The following is a 20328-nucleotide window of genomic DNA, read 5'->3' as shown; positions in this document are numbered from 1 at the left end:
GATAACCCTGTGGTTGAAAATCAGGGACAATTTGCTCCCAAGGGGTATGTGGCCACATCTGGGGGACAGCCAACTTGGAAACTTAAGACTCCTCCTCAGTCAACCCACCCAGACCATTCACTGTGATGGCTGCTCCTTCTCACCCAGCTACGGGTCGGAGGCCAGGGGATAATGGGTGGGCCTGACCAAGAAACAGCCCTTTTTCAGATCGTTGGTTTTCCCAATAAGAAAGATGAAAAAGCGCAGCACTGGTTCTACTATCCAGCTTCCTCTTCAAGGAACAGACTGCTTAAAAAATAAAGGCTTACCTTTAATGTCCAAAAAGATGTGGAGTGCTGCATGCAAAGGAGTATCACCCTCTGTGAGGGAGATTCTGCGGGGGTCTGCACCCTTGGTCAAGAGAAGAAACGCCAGCTCGAAGTCTTCATGTTTCAGGCACGTGACAATTGGTGTCTCCTGACTGTCGTGGAGACCCTCAGGCAAGGCTGAGAAGACAGAGGAAAAGGGCACAACCCCGTGAGGGATGTACCCTGTGACAAGGGACTGCCTGGCTCACCTGAGGAAGAGAGGATGGCTTCTGCCATGTGCTCCGAGAGAAGAGCTGATGCCGACCCAACTTCCGAGGTGAAGGCTTCCTAGAGCCCTCAGAGTGAAAGCCCAACTGTTTCCGGTGTCCCGTTCATGGGCCGGGCCTTTCCACTCTCCTGCTCCCCTCTGTGTCCCCAGGCCCCATCTTCAGCACTGCCCGGGAGTGGGGACAGGGCCCGGGAACAATAGAAACCCCAGTCCCTGTCCGACACCCTACCAGACACATAGTGAATGATCAGGATATACGCATGGCTTCCTACATCCTTTGCTTCTAGACGCTTCTTCCTGAGGAAGCCCACCTACCCTCAAATGGCATCTTCCCTAACACCTCTCCACCCCCAACATCAGCTTCCCTTTAGCTCAGTCCATGCCTCCCCTCTACGCTGCAGTCTCCCAGACCTGCACCTCTGCAATCCACACACCCCCGCACAGCAGCTGCACATTCACTCTGTCCCTGGTCCCCGGCACCCGACTGCAGGCAGGCGCTTCATAAGTGCCAGCTGACACAGCAATAAAACAGGAAGTCCATGACAGCCACAGTTTCCAGCCAAAGGTAGTAACATTTCCCTCGAGGAATGGTTTTGAAGAAATATACTACAGGAGGCATTCCATCTACCTCTTGGAACCTGTGGGAACAGTCAATGCCCAAAGGCTTTGTATGGCCCTTTGAGAGCTAAGGACCAAGAAAGGGCATTCCCTCTTAAACAGCCGAACAAGCAGAAAACCACACCGCCACAGTGCTCTTCCAAGAACCTGCATGCATGAGCTCATTTAACATTCAAAACATCCCTGAGAGAAATGGACTGTTATTCCCATTTTATAAACAAGGAGATGCCTGAGACCACACAACTAGTAGTGGCATGAGTAGGGGGGTGGGAAATGGGGGCAGGAGGTAGTTGGGGTTTCCAAATCAGTTATAAAATAAAACCCAGTCCAGGGCACTTGGGTGGCTCAGTCGGTTAAGAATCTGCCTTCAGCTCAGGTCATGATCTTGCGATCCTGGGATCGAGTCCCGCATGGGGCTCCCCCACCGGAGTATGCTTCTCCCTCTCTCTCTGCCCTTCCCTCCTCTCATGATCTCTCTCTGTCTCTCTCAAACAAGTAATAAAATCTTTACAAACTAAATTTTTTAAAAAATAAATAAATAATACCCAATCGGGCAAGGCGCTGGCTCTTTCCAGACATACCTCCAGCCAAATGTGATTGCACTGATCACAGCAGCAAATGTTTCCACCCACCAATTATTTAGCGGTTTCTTTACAAAGAAGCACCTCAAATCCTAATCCGCTGATTAGAAAAGAATGCTGGAGAGTTAATAGGGACACACGAAGCATACTGAGTACAGGGAAAAGTCTAGCTGGCAGTCACAGTTGGGAGGAAAGGATCCTGTGTGCCACACCCAAGGCCAAGGGCCACCCCCCACACACACACCTGAGGTTTCTCACACAAGGCAGAAGAAAAGACAATGGTGACTAGAGTTCCCAAGGACGCAGAACTACAAGGCCAGCACCCACTGACAGGGCACTAACCTGTCGCTGTGCAAAATGAGAAGCTGTGGAAGAAGACAATGGGCCAGAATTTAAAGCATCTCCAAAGTCAAGTGAAAGACCCAGGACCAGTGGCACCCAAGGGACAAGTCTCCAGGGCTCACTGCGAGCATTCTCACCTCCACTGTCAATGAGGCAGCCCATGAGCTGCAACCTCCGAGGGTCCCAGGTGCTGAGGCGGGGGATGACAGTGCAGAGGTCAAGGTCTGAGAAGTTGCAGCCTTTGATGAGGCAGTCTCCCAGCGGTGGCTCCCCACTTACTTTGCGGGTCAGCAACAGAAGCACTTCCGGCCATTTCTGTTTCTCCAGTAAAAACTTGATGAAGGTGTTGGCGCAATCACGGTTAATGTCACAGACCAGGTCAGGAGGAATTTCTTTTAAAAATAAGAATACACCACACTCCCAAAAAGGTTCATATGATTCCTGTCCCCAGATACCACCCAATACCTTTAGGCATAATTAACAAGAATTGTCGGTCAGTATGTTAAACCTCTGGGGAAAATACAAGCAAGTAAGTACTTTGGACAGCTACTCAACCACTGGTAAATGTCAGTATAAGCTCTGGCCATGTGACCTTCTGGGAGGGTCAGAAATACTTTAAGGAGAGTAGAGACTGGCCCGGGGAAAAGAGCAGAATTGACTGTGTCTTGGAAGAATACATGAGTTCAGAGCATTCTACTGAGATCAGAAGGACAAGAACCTGTCTTAAGTTTTGCACAATACTTATGGAGAGTGTGCACTGAAATACAGGGAGACACTATAGAATAATTAAAAAGTTGAGAGTCATCAGGTAGTGGTGAGAGGATGGTCTAATCCTAATTCTTAAATTCATATCATAATATGCTAGGTATTTCCATCTGATATCTAATGTACGCAGACAGGATCATCGTTATCCCTGTTCATGATGCTGGTATATCCTATAGATGAAAAACTTCTAGAAGAGGTCCTCAGTAAGTAAATTGCCAGATTTGGCAAATAAAAATAGATGTCAGTTAAATTTGAATTTCACGTAAACAACAAATAAAATTTTAGTATAGCTCATGCAATAATTGGGACATACTTATACTATATGCACTGTTTATTCGAAGTTATAATGCAACCAGCATTCTATAATTTGTCTGGCAACCCTACCAGTAAGAAAGCGGGAAGGAAGAGAAGGGAAGAAATCAAGAGTTAACCTATGTAAGAGCAATTTTATTTGCATTTGCTGGTTTTTGCTTTCGACCATGTTCTAGGATTTCTAACAGGAATATTCATTTTGATGTTTAATATTTAATGTGACAACCAGAAAAACAATTTTGTGTGAAGGACCCTGGATTAAGTGCTCCACACCCAACATCTCAGCAGATAAGTACCCTAGCTAATGCAAGAGTGAAGGAACTAAAGCTTAAGAAGTTAAATAATTGGCCCATCGTCCCAGATCTGCTAAGTGGTAGAATTAAGATGAAAATGTAAAACTCCAAGCCTTAAACACTAAGATCTGCTGCATCCCCTGAAGAGCACTTTTGTTCCACTGGCCACTCCTTCCAGCATTCTCTGGAAAATCAAGAAATCTCAGCTCTTTGAATGGTCCCAGTGAGTACGTTACAGTCCATACTATGGCCAATTTAAAAATACCAAAATACCAAATTTCACCTACTTAGGGTTTCTAGAATCTTCCCTAAGTATGATCTAAAATGTGTCATCTTAAGTTCTTTTCTAGAAAACTTTCCTCATTTCCCCATAGTGGAAAAAAAAATTAACATCCAGTTCCACAAGAACTTCATATACCAACATTAGCCAAGATCTATGGAAGAGAGAAATATCCAGGGTATTTTAAAAAGGACTGTATGTGCAAAAGTAATTCTAGCAGAATACGTGAAAAACCAGGCACAGAGATAGACACTAGGGGTGGGATTTAGGTATTCCCATTCAGGGTGGATGATCCAGACTTTCCACTGAATAACGTTTGGTGCTGTTGAATGTTTTACACATAGCTCATCACTTTTACTTGTTTGTTTAACTGTTTTTCAAGATATTAGCAAAGGGCTCTAATGGGCATAAATCATCTTCGGCACACCTGAATGTTGGGAGGAAAGTTACCTTGCAGAGAAGAAAGAAGGCGCAAGAACCTCTGAACTACTTCTTGCTTCAGAAAGTTTTTATGCAGTAGCCGGTTTCCTGAGTTCATGTACTTCACCAGCTGCTCAGAGGCCTTCCGGAAAATGTCGGTCTCACTAACAGGTCCATCACCATTGTTCAGTCCTGCAAAGCAAGCAGGTGATGCTTCTGAAGACAAAGACCACAGCTGTGGGAGATTGCAAAAATCACCTTGGTTCTCCACCCTCTCTGTGGATACCCTTGCTTTGCCCGGTGACTTTGGGTCTCCTTCCATTGAGAAGTGAAACCTATTTTCTTCCTCCCCCTGGCCCGGCTTCCAGACTTGGTATGACGGATAGAAGAGAGTCATGAGATTTCTGTCCTTGTTCTGAGGTGGGACCTCAAGAGGGCTGGCTTAGTTCTACTCACTCTCTTGAGACCCTGGCCTATGCCATGTGCACTGGTCCAGTCTCAACTTCAGGGGGACAAGAAACCGCATAGAACAAACAGGAATCGGTCCGCTTGTCCAAACTGAGGGTACATAGATATGACAGAGCCTGGCCAAGATCAGCAAGACCACAGCTGCTGGGAGGAATTCAGTTAAAGCTATGAAAACAGCCCAGCCTAAACAGCTGGTCTGCAGATCGGGAGCGGAAGAAATGCTTGTTGTTTAAAGTGACTAAATTTTGGGAGCAGTCTGTCATACAGCAATAGACAACTGACAGAAGCATTGAAGGAAGTGACAGCAAGAGGAGAGCTTAGCACCACAGTGACATCCAACCATATGCCAGCCACCTATATGTCCTAGGGGCTAGCAGGAAAACCCAAGAGGAAAGAGCCACCTCTCTGTCCGAAGAAGGGAAGACAATATCCCCTTGGTTCAGTTAATTTGAGAAAGTAGTCATGATTAGAAAAAAAAAAAAAAAAAACCTGATAGAATGTTGAAATGGGCAGATATTTTCTTTGGTATCAGGTGATACACTCAAAAAGCACTGTTGCTCAAAACAAAATCTTACTGAGCACAATAGGGGAGCAAAAATTGAAAAATAGATAAATAAATAAAAGAGATGGACTTTTTGAAAATGAGGAAAAAATGAAAAGCATCCTATCTTCATCGGGGTTTCCAGCAGTGTTTGTGTGGAAGTGGTTCCCCGAGGAAGTGACAGGTAGGAAGCAGACTGGGGGGAAAGGGAGGAAGCCAGATAGCCTCGCCTGATCCCACAGGGGAGCTCTGGAGAGAGTGCCCCTCCCAGCTGTCCCCACCCAAGGACTTTCAAACTCTCCATCTATCACTGGCTACAGGCTATCCTTGGAGGACGTGAGTTCTCAGGTGCTTCTAGCTTAGAAGGTCCCCAGCAAAACTGGCCCTATATGATGTTCCCTGTGAGAGGAAGCCTTAGGTGCTGGCTTCCCAAAGTGAAGGCACCCCCATGTTGGGCACACACAGCAGTGGTGAAAGGGATCTAGGGGATTCAAGCAGAGCTCCAGCATCATCTGCTGTGCCTTCTCATACACACCTGCCTCACCTTTCAACAATTCAAGTCAGAACAACAGACTCTCTCTCTCTCTCTCTCTCTCACACACACACACACACACACACACACTGACGTCAGGGACAAATGCTCATTGCCCTCTACTCAAGAGACCTTGAGGTGTCAGAGAGAAGCAAGACCCACTTTAGCACCATCCTCCAGAGAAAAAGAAAGGGAAGCCACTTAGCAAAAGAAGACCTACGTCACCTCAGCTAGAAGCCCGGAAAATGTCTATGCGCTCTGACAGTGACTCGGCCCTCCCACCTTCTTCCTAAAATACCTACGAACACACAGAAATGGTGAAAACTCACAGTACAGAGAAATACGACCCTTGGAAAAGGAGCAACTTCCTTCACTAGCATGTGTTACTTGTCCCCCACCCTCATGCCTTTAAAATCTTTTCTAGAACATCATTCTTCAACTAGGAAAATTATAAGTCACTTGACACTGAACAGAAACAGACTAAGCTGACCAATGCAGATCATTATATGCAGTTGTATAATAAACGCATGGTTATGTGGTTCAGAATAGTTAAGCAATGGGTCAGAGAAAGTTCCACATGTCAGGAAAGAAACCAGAGAGTGATATAAACAATGTAAAGACATATAAAAGGAAAGGTGCTGGCAATGGTATCCCTCGGTAGATGTGGGCGACTTATTTATTACTCTGAGTTCGTCTGGTTTTCTTCTAAGTTTCCTATAAGCTTAGTAAGAGACAAAAAAAAAGTCAGAGGGGCGCCTGGGTGGCTCAGTTGGTTAGGCGGCTGCCTTCAGCTCAGGTCATGATCCCAGGGTCCTGGGATCGAGCCCTACATCAGGTTCTTTGCTCAGTGAGGGGCCTGCTTCTCCCCTGCCTCCCATTCCCCCTGCTGTGCTTGCATGCTCTCTCTCTCTCTCTCTCTGTGTGTGTGTCAAATAAATAAATAAATAAAAGAAACATCAGAATATAAAGTCGCTTATGTATTATAATCACAGATTGCTTTTTAAAAGATGATTATGTAAGTGCTAAACACCACCAACAAAAAGACTGCATAAAATATGCTAAAGTATAATTACAATAAATTTTTGTTTTTACATAAAACTATGCTTTTACAAATTTTCTACAATAATATTCCTTTCCTATATTTTGTAATTTTTTTAAAGAAAACGTTGCTTTTATAATAAGGAAAAAGTATCATGAGCATCCTTTAGGTGGATTCTGGACGCCTGTATTTGCTGAAAACAAGGCACCGTTTCGGTGCTGAGGGATGGTAAAATGACAAATCAGGGCCTCTGAGTCCCAGGCTCTGTGTGTGGGGAAAATCAACACAGACAGAAGGTTCCAGTGTCCTCCAAGTGCTGTGTCTGAGGTGCCTGCATGAGTACAAAGCAGAAAGCAGCCGGGTCCCACTGGAGTTTGAGAGACAAGGCCTCAGAGGCCTGGAATGGTCCTCACCCTGAGTGATCAGAGATTATGAACCCTGAGAAGGAAGGTTCCAATCCGGTTCTTGAGCCTGAGAACGGAGAAACAGCAGCCAGAGAGGGGGACATGCTGCCACCTAGTGGTGGCCATGAGAAGCAGGTAAAAGCAGCTAAGAGTTTTCACTTTCCACCCAACTGCAGTCCAGAAGCAGATGATCCTCCTTATGACAAAGCCTCAGAAGGTCAGTAGTAGGGACACCTCGGTGGCTCAGCCGGTTAAGCATCCAACTCTTGGTTTCAGCTCAGGTCATGGTCTCAGGCTTGTGGGATCAAGATCTGCGCCGGGCTCGGCACCCAACACAGAATCTGCTTGAGAGTCTCTCTCCCTCTCTCTCCACCCCTCCCCCCATGCTTTCTCTAAAATAATTTTAAAAAAATCTTTAAAAAAAATGGTCAGTAGTAGCCTAATGCTCTATCACAGATCTTATGTCATTCTCATTTCACCTTATCAGGGAGGCATTTTCTCATCCCATAGCCTCACAAGAAGGGTGAGTACAGTACAATCAAGTGTTTTGAGAAAGAGAGAGATGATATTCACATAACTTTTATTACTGTAGATTGTTATAATTGTTCTATTTTATTCTATTATTTATACTGTTGTTAATCTCCCACTGGGCATAATTTATAAATCAAACCTTATGGGATGTATGCATAGGAAAAACAGTACATACAGGGTTTGGTACCATCTGCAGTGTCAGGCATCCACAGGGAGGCTTGGAAGTATACCCCGCAGATAAGGGGGGACTGCTGTATATAGTCTTGGCTACTCAGGGGTAAAGCCTTGCTCCTTCAAGTGGGCTCGGCCTTCCCCAGGTACTCTGCAAGAGCCGCAGAATCTCAGATCCCGCCCTGAACCTGCTAACTCAAAACCTCCATTTTAACAGGCTCCCAAATGGTTCCTGTTAACATTGGGAAGCTCTGGTTTAGAGAACAGCGGAAACCTTCAGCAAGACCCTTCATTTCTCACCTCGGTGCAAAAGCCACCTTCTCCAAAGTCATCGCCACCATAATCATCAAAATGTTGCACGGCAACACTCTGGATGAGCCAGGGATGAGAGCATCCTTTATCCTAGTCTTTAAGTTAGAATGCTGTTTGTCTGGGTACAAAAAGCTAACATCCTTATGGTGCTTTACCTGGGGCCACAGATGTAAAAAACAAAATCATTAAGTCCATGGACTCAGGTCAGGAACAAGGGTACCCAACTCCCCAATAGTAACTCTTCCCAAAGACAGTGTGCTTCCATCAAGCCCATTAATGCGTGAGGATGGGGAGGGATTAAAGTCTGTAAAATCTTCATTTTTATGACTGGAAATCTATCTTTATGCCCATGGCTCCTGGTCCTCCCTTTGCCTGTCTTCTCAATTGCTACACTGGTTAAAAAGACACCGCTAGGGTCTCCTGGGTGGCTCAGTCAGTTAAGTGTGTGCCTTCAGCTCGGGTCATGATCCCAGGGTCCTGGGATCGAGCCCCCATCGGGCTCCCTGCTCGGTGGGAAGCCTGCTTCTTCCTCTCCCACTCCCCCGGCTTGTGTTCCCTCTCTTGCTGTCTCTCTCTCTGTCAAATAAATAAAATCTTTAAAAAAAAAAAAAAAGAAGGAAAGAAAAAGAAAAAGGGACCATGCTAGGGCTAAAGTCTAAAACCACACTATCCATTACAGTGGCCACTAACTTAATTATGTAAAATTAAAATGAATTAAGTAAAATTAGAATTTCAATTCTCCTGTTGCATGAGTCCTACCCTTTTCAAGTGCTCAAAAATAGGTGACCAGAGGCTACCCTATGAGACAGAGTAGATATAGAATATTTACATCAGTACTGAAAATTTTATTGCATTGTCCTCGTTTACAAAGATTCCCCAGCTCCATCTCACGTTTTAAAGTTTGTACCACTGGCAAAAATCTTAGAAACAAAATGTACATATACAACTCTATGCCCGTATGGATACACAAAGTGACCATGATATTAAGCACAGATGTCATATTCCAATACTGGTGTCTACAAGGGTACCATGACTAGGAGTCTTTGGGAAGTGCACTACCAGAAGATGCCAACTCGCTAGTCCTGCCTGAAAACTGGTCATCCTCCACTTGTCCAATTTTTATCAGTTTCTTTTGCTTTTTTTGACTCCGTGTTTCCCTACAGTCTTTCAATATTCTTCTAGCATGGCAAGGAAAAATTCATAGTCGATGGTCGGAAAACTTTAATCAAATTTCCAATAAGCTTACCAATGAGTATTAGGGGCTGTGGGCTTCACTGCATCCACTGCCATTACCAGCTACCCAGTGAGCCAAAAGACAGGCTTGGAATGAGGCACATTCCTCTTGAATGTGCCTTTCTTCCCAAGTGAGCATAACTGAATTCTAGTAAGGAGAAAGAGAACCAGCTACTTTTCTACTGAGTCTCTTCTTCTGGTTTCACCACAAATATAGTTAGTGAAGGTAGAGAGAGAGGAAAGGAGAGTGGGACCCTGTCTCAGAAACTGAGCTGTTTTTAGGATTAGCAGATATCCAAAGATTCTATTATGTCCCCCCAAAAAAATAAAAATAAAAATAAAATAAAGAAAAACTTTAAAAACTAAACAGAAATGCATGACTTATGTTAAAGCCTATTAACATTAGACATAGCATACACAAAACACATATACAGTATTCTAAGAATTAAGGTTAGAACTAATTGCAAACAAAAAAATTAAATGTAAGAGAAAAACCTGCAAACAAGTCAGCCATTTCCCACCATTAACTGGTGGTCCTTTTTTGTTGTTACACTAAAACCTGGAAATTCACTGGCAAAGAAATCTGTTCAGTTAGTTTCAATTTCTCAAACAGTAGAACCCAATCTGAAGCTGAGATTACAGGCATAAACTCTCAGAAAGCATTTCACAGTGATTTATTAATTATACTACCTCACAGAAGAAATCGCAAGTCCTTGACATAGCGGTCTTTTAAAAACTAAATATGATATTGTCACGGCTTTTTTAAAAAATCTATGAGAAACAGAGGACTCTACAAATACTCTTTGTTCCCCTCATTTCAGTGATCTCGTGGAAACAACAGACGATATTTTAAATAAGTAAATGAAAATGAAAACATAGATGGGGCAATGAGGGGGTCAGGGACGTTAAAAGAAAAGCAGCATCTCCCCCATATGAAACTCTCCTGAGCAAGGTAACTGTGATGATCCCCACCTGTCCAACTGCCTCCCACTCCAACACACACACCCAATGGGCTGCCTTCACCTTGCCACCGGTTTACCCACTCCAGGGGCGGGGGAGTGTTTCTGGGGAAATGCATCCAAGTAACTTCAATAAACACCTTAACCGTCTATTAAGTATTAATCAGTCCAGTCCTTCATACATGCACATAAACCATCCGAAGGTCAGAAGAAAATTAAAGAAAAGCAATAGTACAAAAGAGAAACAAGAAAACAAAACTACTCACCCCCAAAGAAAAATATAATTCAGGGAAGAGAGGAGAACATTCTTTTAGGAAAAAAAAAATACTCAATATTCTTAAATGCCATTCAAGAAGAGGTGGCAAATATAAAACAAGCAAAAGCTGCCATAGATTATGAAAAAATCAGAAAACAAGAGTTCTTAGAAATTAAAACTGAGTTTCCAAATTTAAAAATGCAATGGGCAAGCTGAGTTGTAAAAGGAAAAGCTGTAGACCAAGTTAAAGACCTGAAAAGAAAAAGAACCTAGAAAACAGTAGGGAAAAGTAGAGAGACATGTTAAAAATTCAGGAAGCTCTCCCATTTAATCCTTGTAGCGGAAGAGAACAAAATGATAGGAGATAAATTTCCCTGAGCTAAGAAAGTTAGATTGAGAGGGGCCAGGAAGAGCCAAGCGAGAAGAATGTGTAAGGACCCACACCGAGAAACTTCCCAGGGACATTTCAAAGCTCGAAGGACAGAGAAAACCTTAGAAGGGAAAATAAATGAGACTGACATCAGACTTCTAACCAGTAGCAAATGGAGGTTAGAATACAAAGACACAGTGTCCTCATGGTTGTGAGGAACGAGGCTTTACAGCATATTTCATAAGTCTAAGATCCCGTGCATTGTCTGACACATCAGGAACGGCTGCACCAAAGTAACCCATCACCAATAGTGAAACACATTCCAGTTTTAAACATGTGAAAATGTGGGGAGAGACTGCAATTTAGAATCAATGAAATACAATGCCTAAATTCGAAAATAAAATGCCTCTAATCAAGGACAATGTAAAGACATCTTCGAAAACTCCGTTAAGTCCATGCCTCTTCCAGTAAAAACTTTCTTGAGTAGGTATGCTAATAGATCAAGAGAGAGTGTGAACAGACAACAACAACCGCACAGTCCTACATGAGTGCAAGAACAAAAGGAAGCATTTACACACACACACACACACACACACACTGGGGCTGAAGTCTAAATAAAAAGTCTAAATAAGGTCCAAACAGTATATATGCGTACATACGTGTATACACACACAGTCCGTTAAACTGGGATGCTTAAATGGTATCACATTGAAATAGCAAAGTTATCAGGACGTCTGCTGGTTCTTTCCTATGGGTTCTGCTATGCTACCAGTTGTAGAACACAATTTACATAACCATTTACATAATTATACCACTGCCACGTAACTACCATTTACTGGTTTTTCCTTTCTACAATTCATCTATGGATGAGGCCCAGAAAACTTAGAGCTAAGAAACAGAATGTAAATGACACAAATGACATTACTGGGCACAATCCAACAATTGGCGTGAACTTGTTGCATTTCACCCTATACAGCAGCCAGTCAATAGATGCTGTCCCAAACTGATAAAACATATCTATTCCAGACATATGAATGTATTTTAAATTATTGGTTGTAATTGCTTCTTGAGGAGTAGGCTCGATTTTCGTGAGCCCCTCTTCCATATGACTTTTTTCCTTTTTTCACCAACCATGTGCATGCATGGAAAAAAAATCACCGAAACCGCCCAAAGGCAGACCTAGCAACTTTATCAGGATGTCATAGACACTCTCTAAATAAGAGTTTTCTTTGTCTTTCAAAAAAAAAAAAAAAAGCAAACAAGTTTTCCAAAGACTAGGGATTTCACTTCCATCCTCATAGACTAAGAAAGTATAAACTGATTTGTGTCTAATGCCACAGGACCGTTTTACCACCCCACCCCCAAAAAAAAGTTATTTCACAAGAAGCTGTACCTGATAGGTCCTTAGAACATGCGGCCAGCTTCGCCAAGTGACTGTTGATTTTCTCAATGGCCTTGAAGTTCTTATTCCTCTTGAGGACATCCATGGCAGAGCGGGACTGTCTATCCAGCAGGGTAGGGTCGGCCCCAAAGCGCAAAAGCATCTGCACATCCTCTGTTTGTCCTAGAGTGGGCCAGAAGGAGAAAGGGGGGCTGTCATGGTTCCTTCCATAAGGAGACGTCCCCATGAGTGCTCTTCCTCCCAGTTCCCTGCCCAAGCAGCCTGGGGCAAGGGAATCAGTGTCCCACTGCTCGTAGAATCTAAACCGCTGGTTTTGGGCAACCCACCCAACTCCCGGAAGCAAGGAGTCCTGTGTGGAGTGGGTAGGACAATAGCTTTGAAGAGGTTCAGAAGTGCGCTCCTCTCTACCTTTCTCCCCTCTCCCTGGCAACAAGCAAGGAGAGGGGGAATCTAGTTACTAGGCAACAGTTACAGCTGTAAGGATAACAGCAAGCTGTGACTTCAGATTTCTTTATTCCCTAGAGAGGAAACAGAATATTCTTCCAGAAGGGAAAAAAAAAAAAAAAAAGCCTGTCTGGGGCTTGGAGAAGAAAGTGGCAATTGCTTTCGCATCAGGGTCTTTTTGTTGTCACTGTTTGTACCCTCCCAGGCCCAACCCTCTGGCTGCCAGCTCCATTTGCTGCTTTGATGGATCTATTTGCCAAGCATCAAGGTGTCTCCATGATCACAGATGCAACAGCCTTCCAAATGGAACAGGTGTATCCCTGGGGGTACAAAGACTGACATGGGCACAGAGAGTTCAGCAAATCAATGCCTGATCCCCAACTTCCTACCCATGCTTTCCTAAAATCCACCGCCCAGACGGCGCATCTCTACTCCAGGTACCATCCTGTTCGTGGCACTCTCCTTTCCCATCTCCCTAGTCACAACTGCTCTTCTCTCATTTTAAAAAAACGAAACAAAATCAGAAAGCCAAAGTTTTAACCCACAGAGTATCTGACTGAGGCAGGCAGAATTCTAAGGCGATCCCCAAGATTCCCAACCCCTAGTGCACAAACACCTTTTCCCCAGTTACTCAATCAAATATGAATCTAAATGTGATGAGACTTTGCAAATGTAATCAAGGTCCCTAAGCAGTTGACCTTAGGATAGGGAGAGTGCCCTGACCTCATCACATGAACCATAAAGGTCAGAGGTCTAGAGGTCAGGAAGAGGGCAAAGATTTAAAATATAAGAGGGAAGTGATGCCTAAGAAATTCTCCCCTGCTGGCTTTGAAGAGAGAGGGAGCCACATGACAAGGAATGTGTGTGGCCTGGAGAAGCCAAGAGCAGTCTCCAGCTGACAGCCAGCAGGAAACCAGGGCCTCATTCCTACAACCGGATGGAACGAGATTCTGCCATGACCATGTGAGCTTGAAAGAAGGTCCACCACTCCAGATGAGAACACAGCCTCTGTCAGGACCTTTGATTTCAGCCAAAGGAGACACTGAGCACAAAACTCTGTCACATCATTTCAGACTACTGACCTAGAGAACTGTGAGCTGGTAAATGGGTGTGGTTTTGAGCCGCTAAGTTTATGGTGATTTGCTAAGGATTACAGAGAACTAATTACTAATTAATGTATTGCCCCAAAGGTGGTGGAAATTCCTGACTTCCAGAGTATCCACTGAAGGGAAAATTAGGTGCCTGCCAAGCCCCTTTTAAAAGGCACTACAGGGGGGCGCCTGGGTGGCTAAGTGGGTTAAGCCTCTGCCTTCGGCTCCGGTCATGATCTCAGGGTCCTGGAATCGAGTCCCGCATCAGCCTCTCTGCTTGGCAGGGAGCCTGCTTTCTCCTCTCTCTCTGCCTGCCTGTCTACCTACTTGTGCTCTCTCTCCGTCAAATAGATAAATAAAATCTTTAAAAATAAATAAATAAATAAAAGGCACTACAGGGGCACCTGGGTGACTCCATCAGTTAAGCGTCCAACTCTTGATTTCCAGCTCTGGTCATGATCTCAGGGTCTTGGGATCAAGGCTCCCTGCTCAGCAAGGAGTCTGCTTCTCCCTCTCCTTCTGCCCCTCCCCTTGCTCTAGTGCTCTCCTCTCTCTCTCTCTCTCAAATAAATAAATATCTAAAAAATAGAACAACAAAATAAAAGGTACTATAATCTACCCTCCTTTCATTGCCCTCCAAAATTATTTTCATCTTTAATAATTAATTACAAAAGATTTTAATATATTTCTGTTGCTTTGATATCTGTAGTAATAATTTTTTTAAGATTTTATTTATTTATTTGACAAACAGAGATCACAAGTAGGCAGAGAGGCAGTCAGAGAGAGAGAGGAGGAAGCAGTCTCCCTGCTGACCAGAGAGCCTGATGAGGGACTCCATCCCAGGACCCTGAGATGACGACCCAAGCCGAAGGCAGAGGCTCAACCCACTGAGCTACCCAGGCGCCCCTGTAGTAATAATTTTGTAATAATTAAATCTAGAAAAATTTAAACCCTAAAGTCTTAAATCACAGAATTTTTTTTAAATTTAAAGCTATACAAACACTTTTGTTCCAGAAGAAGTTTACTAGATGACTAATAAGACTTTCAAGCATAAACTATGAGAGTAAACTTCTTTCTGAGAAGTAAGCTAGAAATAAGATCCCCAAAACAGCAAGGTACAATTTGATATTTTTGGCTATTAAAGAGCTCGTCCATAGTTTTTTAAATAGATGTTAGAGATTATCAAGTTGCTGTAGTATGTATTTTTTATTATATGCCACTAAAGGATGTAATAGTTTTATTTTAAAATATCTGTGTACACAATTCTGAAAATTACCTTTTCTTACATATTTTGACTCACAGATAAAAAAAATTCTACATGTCAATGTTAAAACATGTAAAGAGGTATACAGGTTTTCAAAATTCTTGAAGATAAGGAAGCAACATTGAAAACCATACTAGACTTTTTTTTTTTAATTCACTAGCATCCATTATGCCTTTTCCTGATAACAACACCTCAGTTTTCCTTTAAGAAAGCACCTTTCCCCCCCACTTGCCAGCCTACCTGATTTGATGGGCAGAAACACATTCAGTCACCATGACATCCTCCACCACTGCCCCAGCCAGAGCTCAGGGGAACTGGGATGGGATAAACATCTGACCAGAACCTGACCAATCAGATCATTCCATTCTCTCGCTCTGCCCCAGCCCCAAATCCAGGGGTGAGCACCTGATCAGGATCTAGCCAATTAGATCATCCCATCCTTCTGGCGTTACTGATTCACCGAGGGCATGTGACCAAAATCAAGTCACAGAGACTCATTCCTAGGACTTTAACTGAAATTCTGAGTAGAGATATTCTCTTTGGCTGTGACTGACAAACAGGCATAAGATAAACCTAATATCAGATGGTTTCCACTGCAAAAGAGCCTGTCTAAGAATGAACCTAACACAGAAGAAAGCAGAGCTGGAAGACAGGGCAGATTCTTGAAGACGCCTCAAGAGCACCTGGAGCAAACTCTGGACCGTTGAGCCACATGAGCCAATAAATGCCCTATTTTGCTTAAACCAGTTTGAGTGTCTGTCGCTTGTACCAAGTTAGATGCAACCACCGACCTGGCCTCATGTCAGTTCCAGAAGGTGATTATTTCTAGGCTTTGGGTCCTGTTGCTGGGCTCTGGTAATTCCCTAAGACTGAACCCCTGGGCCTCCCAAAGCATAGGGATCCGGAACCAGGAGGAGCATCATAACAACCTCCTCCCACCAAAACTCCAACAGAATGGATGATTTCAGAGGCTCTATGATGCTGCAATTATTTTAAATGATGGATTTGGAATTCAGGCCACATTAAAGTATCTGGAGAGTTCCTGACTCTCCATATATCAGAAAAGTATTCAAGATGGAGATAATCTCATACACTGTTGGGGCAACCTTTATGGGGCTCAAATTAACAATAGTTCCAAAAGTCAAATATGCCCCAATATGCTAACAACATCCTAAAACTGTACATAAATTTTTACTTATACATTACAGAATATTTGTGGGGAAAAAATCATAAGATATGGGTAAATTGGTTTCTCAGGTGAAAGGACAGAGACTATCAATGTATAGTTTTTGTGTATGTGAATTTGTGATTTGTGATTTTGTTAATGTAATCTGTTTAAATTTTAAATAAAATGAGATTATCCAAACAAATAAAATGTGTAATTTTTTGAACAAGCAATCTCTCAACTAGGAAATAATCCTATAGATACATTCCCATCAGTTCACAAAGATGTATATAGGAAAATATTCTCTGAGCATTGTTTTTGGTAGCAAAATAGCTGAAACCATTTAATCATCCATCAGTGCAGTATAGTCAAGTCAGAGAATACTGTGAGCTGTTTAAAAAAATGAAATAGGGGGCACCTGGGTGGCTCAGTGGGTTAAAGCCTCTGCCTTTGGCTCAGGTCATGATCTCAGGGTCCTGGGATCAAGCCCCGCATCGGGCTCTCTGCTCAGTGGAGAGCCTGCTTCCTCCTCTCTCTCTCTCTCTGCCTGCCTCTCTGCCTACATGTGATCTCTGTCTGTCAAATAAATAAATAAAATCTTTAAAAAAAAATGAAATAGTTATGCAGGTAGTATTAGGGAAAGATGGCCAAGATTATTGCTCAAGGGAAAAGCAAGTTGCTGAATAGGATGCAGAGTATGTGCACATTCATATTTAAAAGAGGAATAGAAAAATTGGCAAGACTCACCAAAAAATGCTTGGTAGACTTTGTGAAAGAGAATTTACTTTTTATCACGTATCTTTTTAAAGTTTTTGAATACTGGGGCGCCTGGGTGGCTCAGTGGGTTAAGCCTCTGCCTTCAGCTCAGGTCATGATCTCAGGGTCCTGGGATTGAGCCCCACATGGGGCTCTCTGCTCAGCAGGGAGCGTGCTTCCTCCTCCCTCTCTGCCTGCCTCTCTGCCTACTTGTGATCTCTCTCTCTCTGTCAAATAAATAAATAAAATCTTAAAAAATAAAATAAAAAATAAAAAATAAAGTTTTTGAATACTTTCTTTTTTTTACTAAGATCATGGCTTTCAAATTCTTTTTATTTTTTTGGCTTTAAACTTTTTTTGATAGAATAAATTCATAAATGCATAAAATTCATTCTTTTAAAGTGTACAATTTAGTGGGTTTCAGTATATTTATGAAGTTGTGTAATCATCACCACTATCCAATTCCAGAACATTTTATCACTCCAAAAAGAAACCTTATATGCACTGGCAGTCGCTCCACATTTCCTCCTGCCCCACCTCCAGGGCAACCAGTGATCTGATTCTCTAAATGAGATCATACAATATGTGACCTTGATGACCAGTTTCTTTCCCTCAGCATAACACTTCAAGGTGCATCCATGTTGTAGCGTGTGTCAGTATTTTGTTCTTTTTTATGGCTGAATGATATTGTATTATCTGGATGACCCGTGTTTTGTTTGTCCATTCAGAAGCTGGAGATTTGGGTTGTCTGCACGGTTTTACTTGTTATGAGTAATACTGTTATGAACATTCATGTACAAGTTTTTGATTGAGTATGTTTTCATTTCTGTGAGGCATGTACCTAGGAATAACATTGCTGAATCGTATTGTAACTATTTGAATTCCTGCCAGACTTTTTTCCAAAACAGTTGCACCATTTTTTCATTCCCACCAGCAATGGGTCCCAAATTTTCCACATCCTTGTCAATACTTGCTGCTGTCCATCTTTTTTTTTTTTTTTTTTCAGCCATTTTGGTGTGGAGGATATTTCTGATTTTTAAACTAGTTTTTGAAAAGTGATTCAAAGAAGTTTATATGAAGGGGTGCCTGAGTGGCTCAGTCAGTTAAGCATCTGCCTTAGGCTCAGGTCATGATCCTAGGGTCCTGGGATCTAACCCTGCATCAGGCTCCCACCTCAGCAGGGAGCCTGCTTCTCTCTCTCCCACTCTCCCTGCTTATGCTCCCTCCCTCTCTCTCAAATGAATAAATAAAATCTTTAAAAAAAAAAAAACTTATACGAACAATGAGACCAGTAGAATAGAACAGAAAGTGCCTATATAAGCACCAGAAAAAAAATACACCTCTTTAACTTGGATGTTCAGAAGGTTTTTTTAAACTCTGACTCCAAATACAGGAGCAATAAATCAATAGATTGACAAATTTGACTACATAAAAAGAAAATATTTGCATGACAAAAAAGCCCAACGTCAGAAGACAAGTGAATAAACGGGGGTGGGGGAGAGATTCATGACTTATACCACAGACAAAGAGCTAATGAACAAAGAATTCTTAAAAATTGAAGACAAGGGATCAAAAACTCTATAGAAAAATGAGGAACAGACATGAACAAATAACTTAGCAAAAAATAGATATGAAAATGGTTCTCAAATATATTTTTAAAAGGCCAAATTCACACATAAAGTAATTAGAGAAATGCAATTAAAACAAACTTGAGATACCAATTCATACCTCTCAGACCAGAAGAAACTTAGAAATATAACAGAATTCTGTTGGTGAGACTGTGGGCAAAGAGGCACTCTTCTATATTACAGGTGGTTGTACAAATTGGTACCATCCTTCTGGATAAAGATTTGACAACATCTAACAGAACTACATATGCATTCATGCATATGAACTAATATCGAGTGATTTCCAGAGCATACTGTTAATGAAAAAGATTCTGTGTAAAGCAGAATCTATAGAATGGGACCCTCCACGTAAAAAAGTGTGTAAGAAAACACACATGTGTCTGCTCATTACTACGAAAGGAATCCAGGAAGAAAAGCCTAAAAAAAAAGAAAAGGGGCGCCTGGGTGGCTCAGTGGGTTAAAGCCTCTGCCTTCGGCTCAGGTCATGATCTCAGGGTCCTGGGATCAAGCCCCTCATTGGGCTCTCTGCTCAGCAGGGAGCCTGCTTCTCTTCCTCTCTCTCTGCCTGCCTCTCTGCCTACTTGTGATCTCTGTCAAATAAATAAATAAAATCTTAATAAAAAAAAGGAAAAGAAAGAAAGAAGGAAACTGATCACCTACAGAGGATTAATGAGAAAGGGGCAGAAAAAAGGGGGAAATGGGAAATGGGAACTCAGGGGGTCAAGGAGGAGGAAGAAGTGACACTTCTCTGAGTATATCTTTCTGCAAAGTTCAGAACCCTAGAACCATAGTAATGTTTCACATATGTGCCTTTCACATACCAAAATACAAACAAAACCAAACAGGATGTGAGGAGAACTCTAAAATGGAATGCAAAGCCTGAAAAGAATATACCTGAGTGTACTAGAAATGAGCAAAATAACTATATTAAATAGGGTGGGGAGGAAAAGAACTTAGTGTCTTGACTAGATCCTATAAAACTGAAGACAAAAAGAACTGAACACAAACAAACATAAAATGAACATAAAACAAACATACATCTAATTAGTAGATGTGTTTCTCAAAGGGACATGGGTTAGTAAGTCTGAAATTCATAAAACTGAACAAGGAAGTAAATATATTATAGATGAGAGATGTTACACATTCTAAAAGGCTAAATGACCGTGGTGTTGGACCAGAATCAGAGGTATCAGCATAAACTCATGGTTTTTAATACAGAGACACAGTAATACAATGTGTGTACCCAGGGGTTAGTATATGAACATATATTTCCTGCCTCCATCTGCTGAGAAGGCACAGAAATAATGACACTCCAGTAATAATGATCCCTCCAAGTAGTAGACCTTGTTTTCTACACCATTCTCTAACCAAAGGAAATGGGGGTCCTTGGAGAAATGGTTGATTCCAGAGGGACACAGAAAATTCAAGATGAGCCTGAAGCAACTTGTGATGTCTGAAAGTATGGAAGTGCTTAAAAAAAAAAAAAAAAAAAAAAAAAAAAAGATGGGGCTTGTCAAAGGATCACAGGAGCCAATCAGAAGAAAGGAGTGCCTAATGGCCAAAGATGGAGAAATT

At 42.4% G+C, this 20328-nt stretch overlaps 1 protein-coding gene across 2 annotated transcripts in view; it reads right to left on the bottom strand.

The window, feature by feature from the left end:
- Window positions 1-20328, bottom strand: part of TRANK1 (tetratricopeptide repeat and ankyrin repeat containing 1) — a 98748-nt gene that overhangs the window by 37077 nt on the left and 41343 nt on the right. For both annotated transcript variants that reach the window (XM_047741117.1, XM_047741125.1), the window contains exons 9-12: window positions 12397-12567; window positions 4218-4379; window positions 2255-2509; window positions 309-485 (exon numbers count right to left, since the gene is read on the bottom strand). In XM_047741117.1, the coding sequence (XP_047597073.1) occupies window positions 309-485; window positions 2255-2509; window positions 4218-4379; window positions 12397-12567 (765 nt within the window). The remainder of the gene's footprint in view (window positions 1-308; window positions 486-2254; window positions 2510-4217; window positions 4380-12396; window positions 12568-20328) is intronic.

This window comes from Lutra lutra, chromosome 1 (assembly GCF_902655055.1).
Source record: "Lutra lutra chromosome 1, mLutLut1.2, whole genome shotgun sequence".
In the NCBI taxonomy this organism is placed as follows: domain Eukaryota; kingdom Metazoa; phylum Chordata; class Mammalia; order Carnivora; family Mustelidae; genus Lutra; species Lutra lutra.
This window is presented reverse-complemented; position numbering and strand designations above follow the sequence as displayed.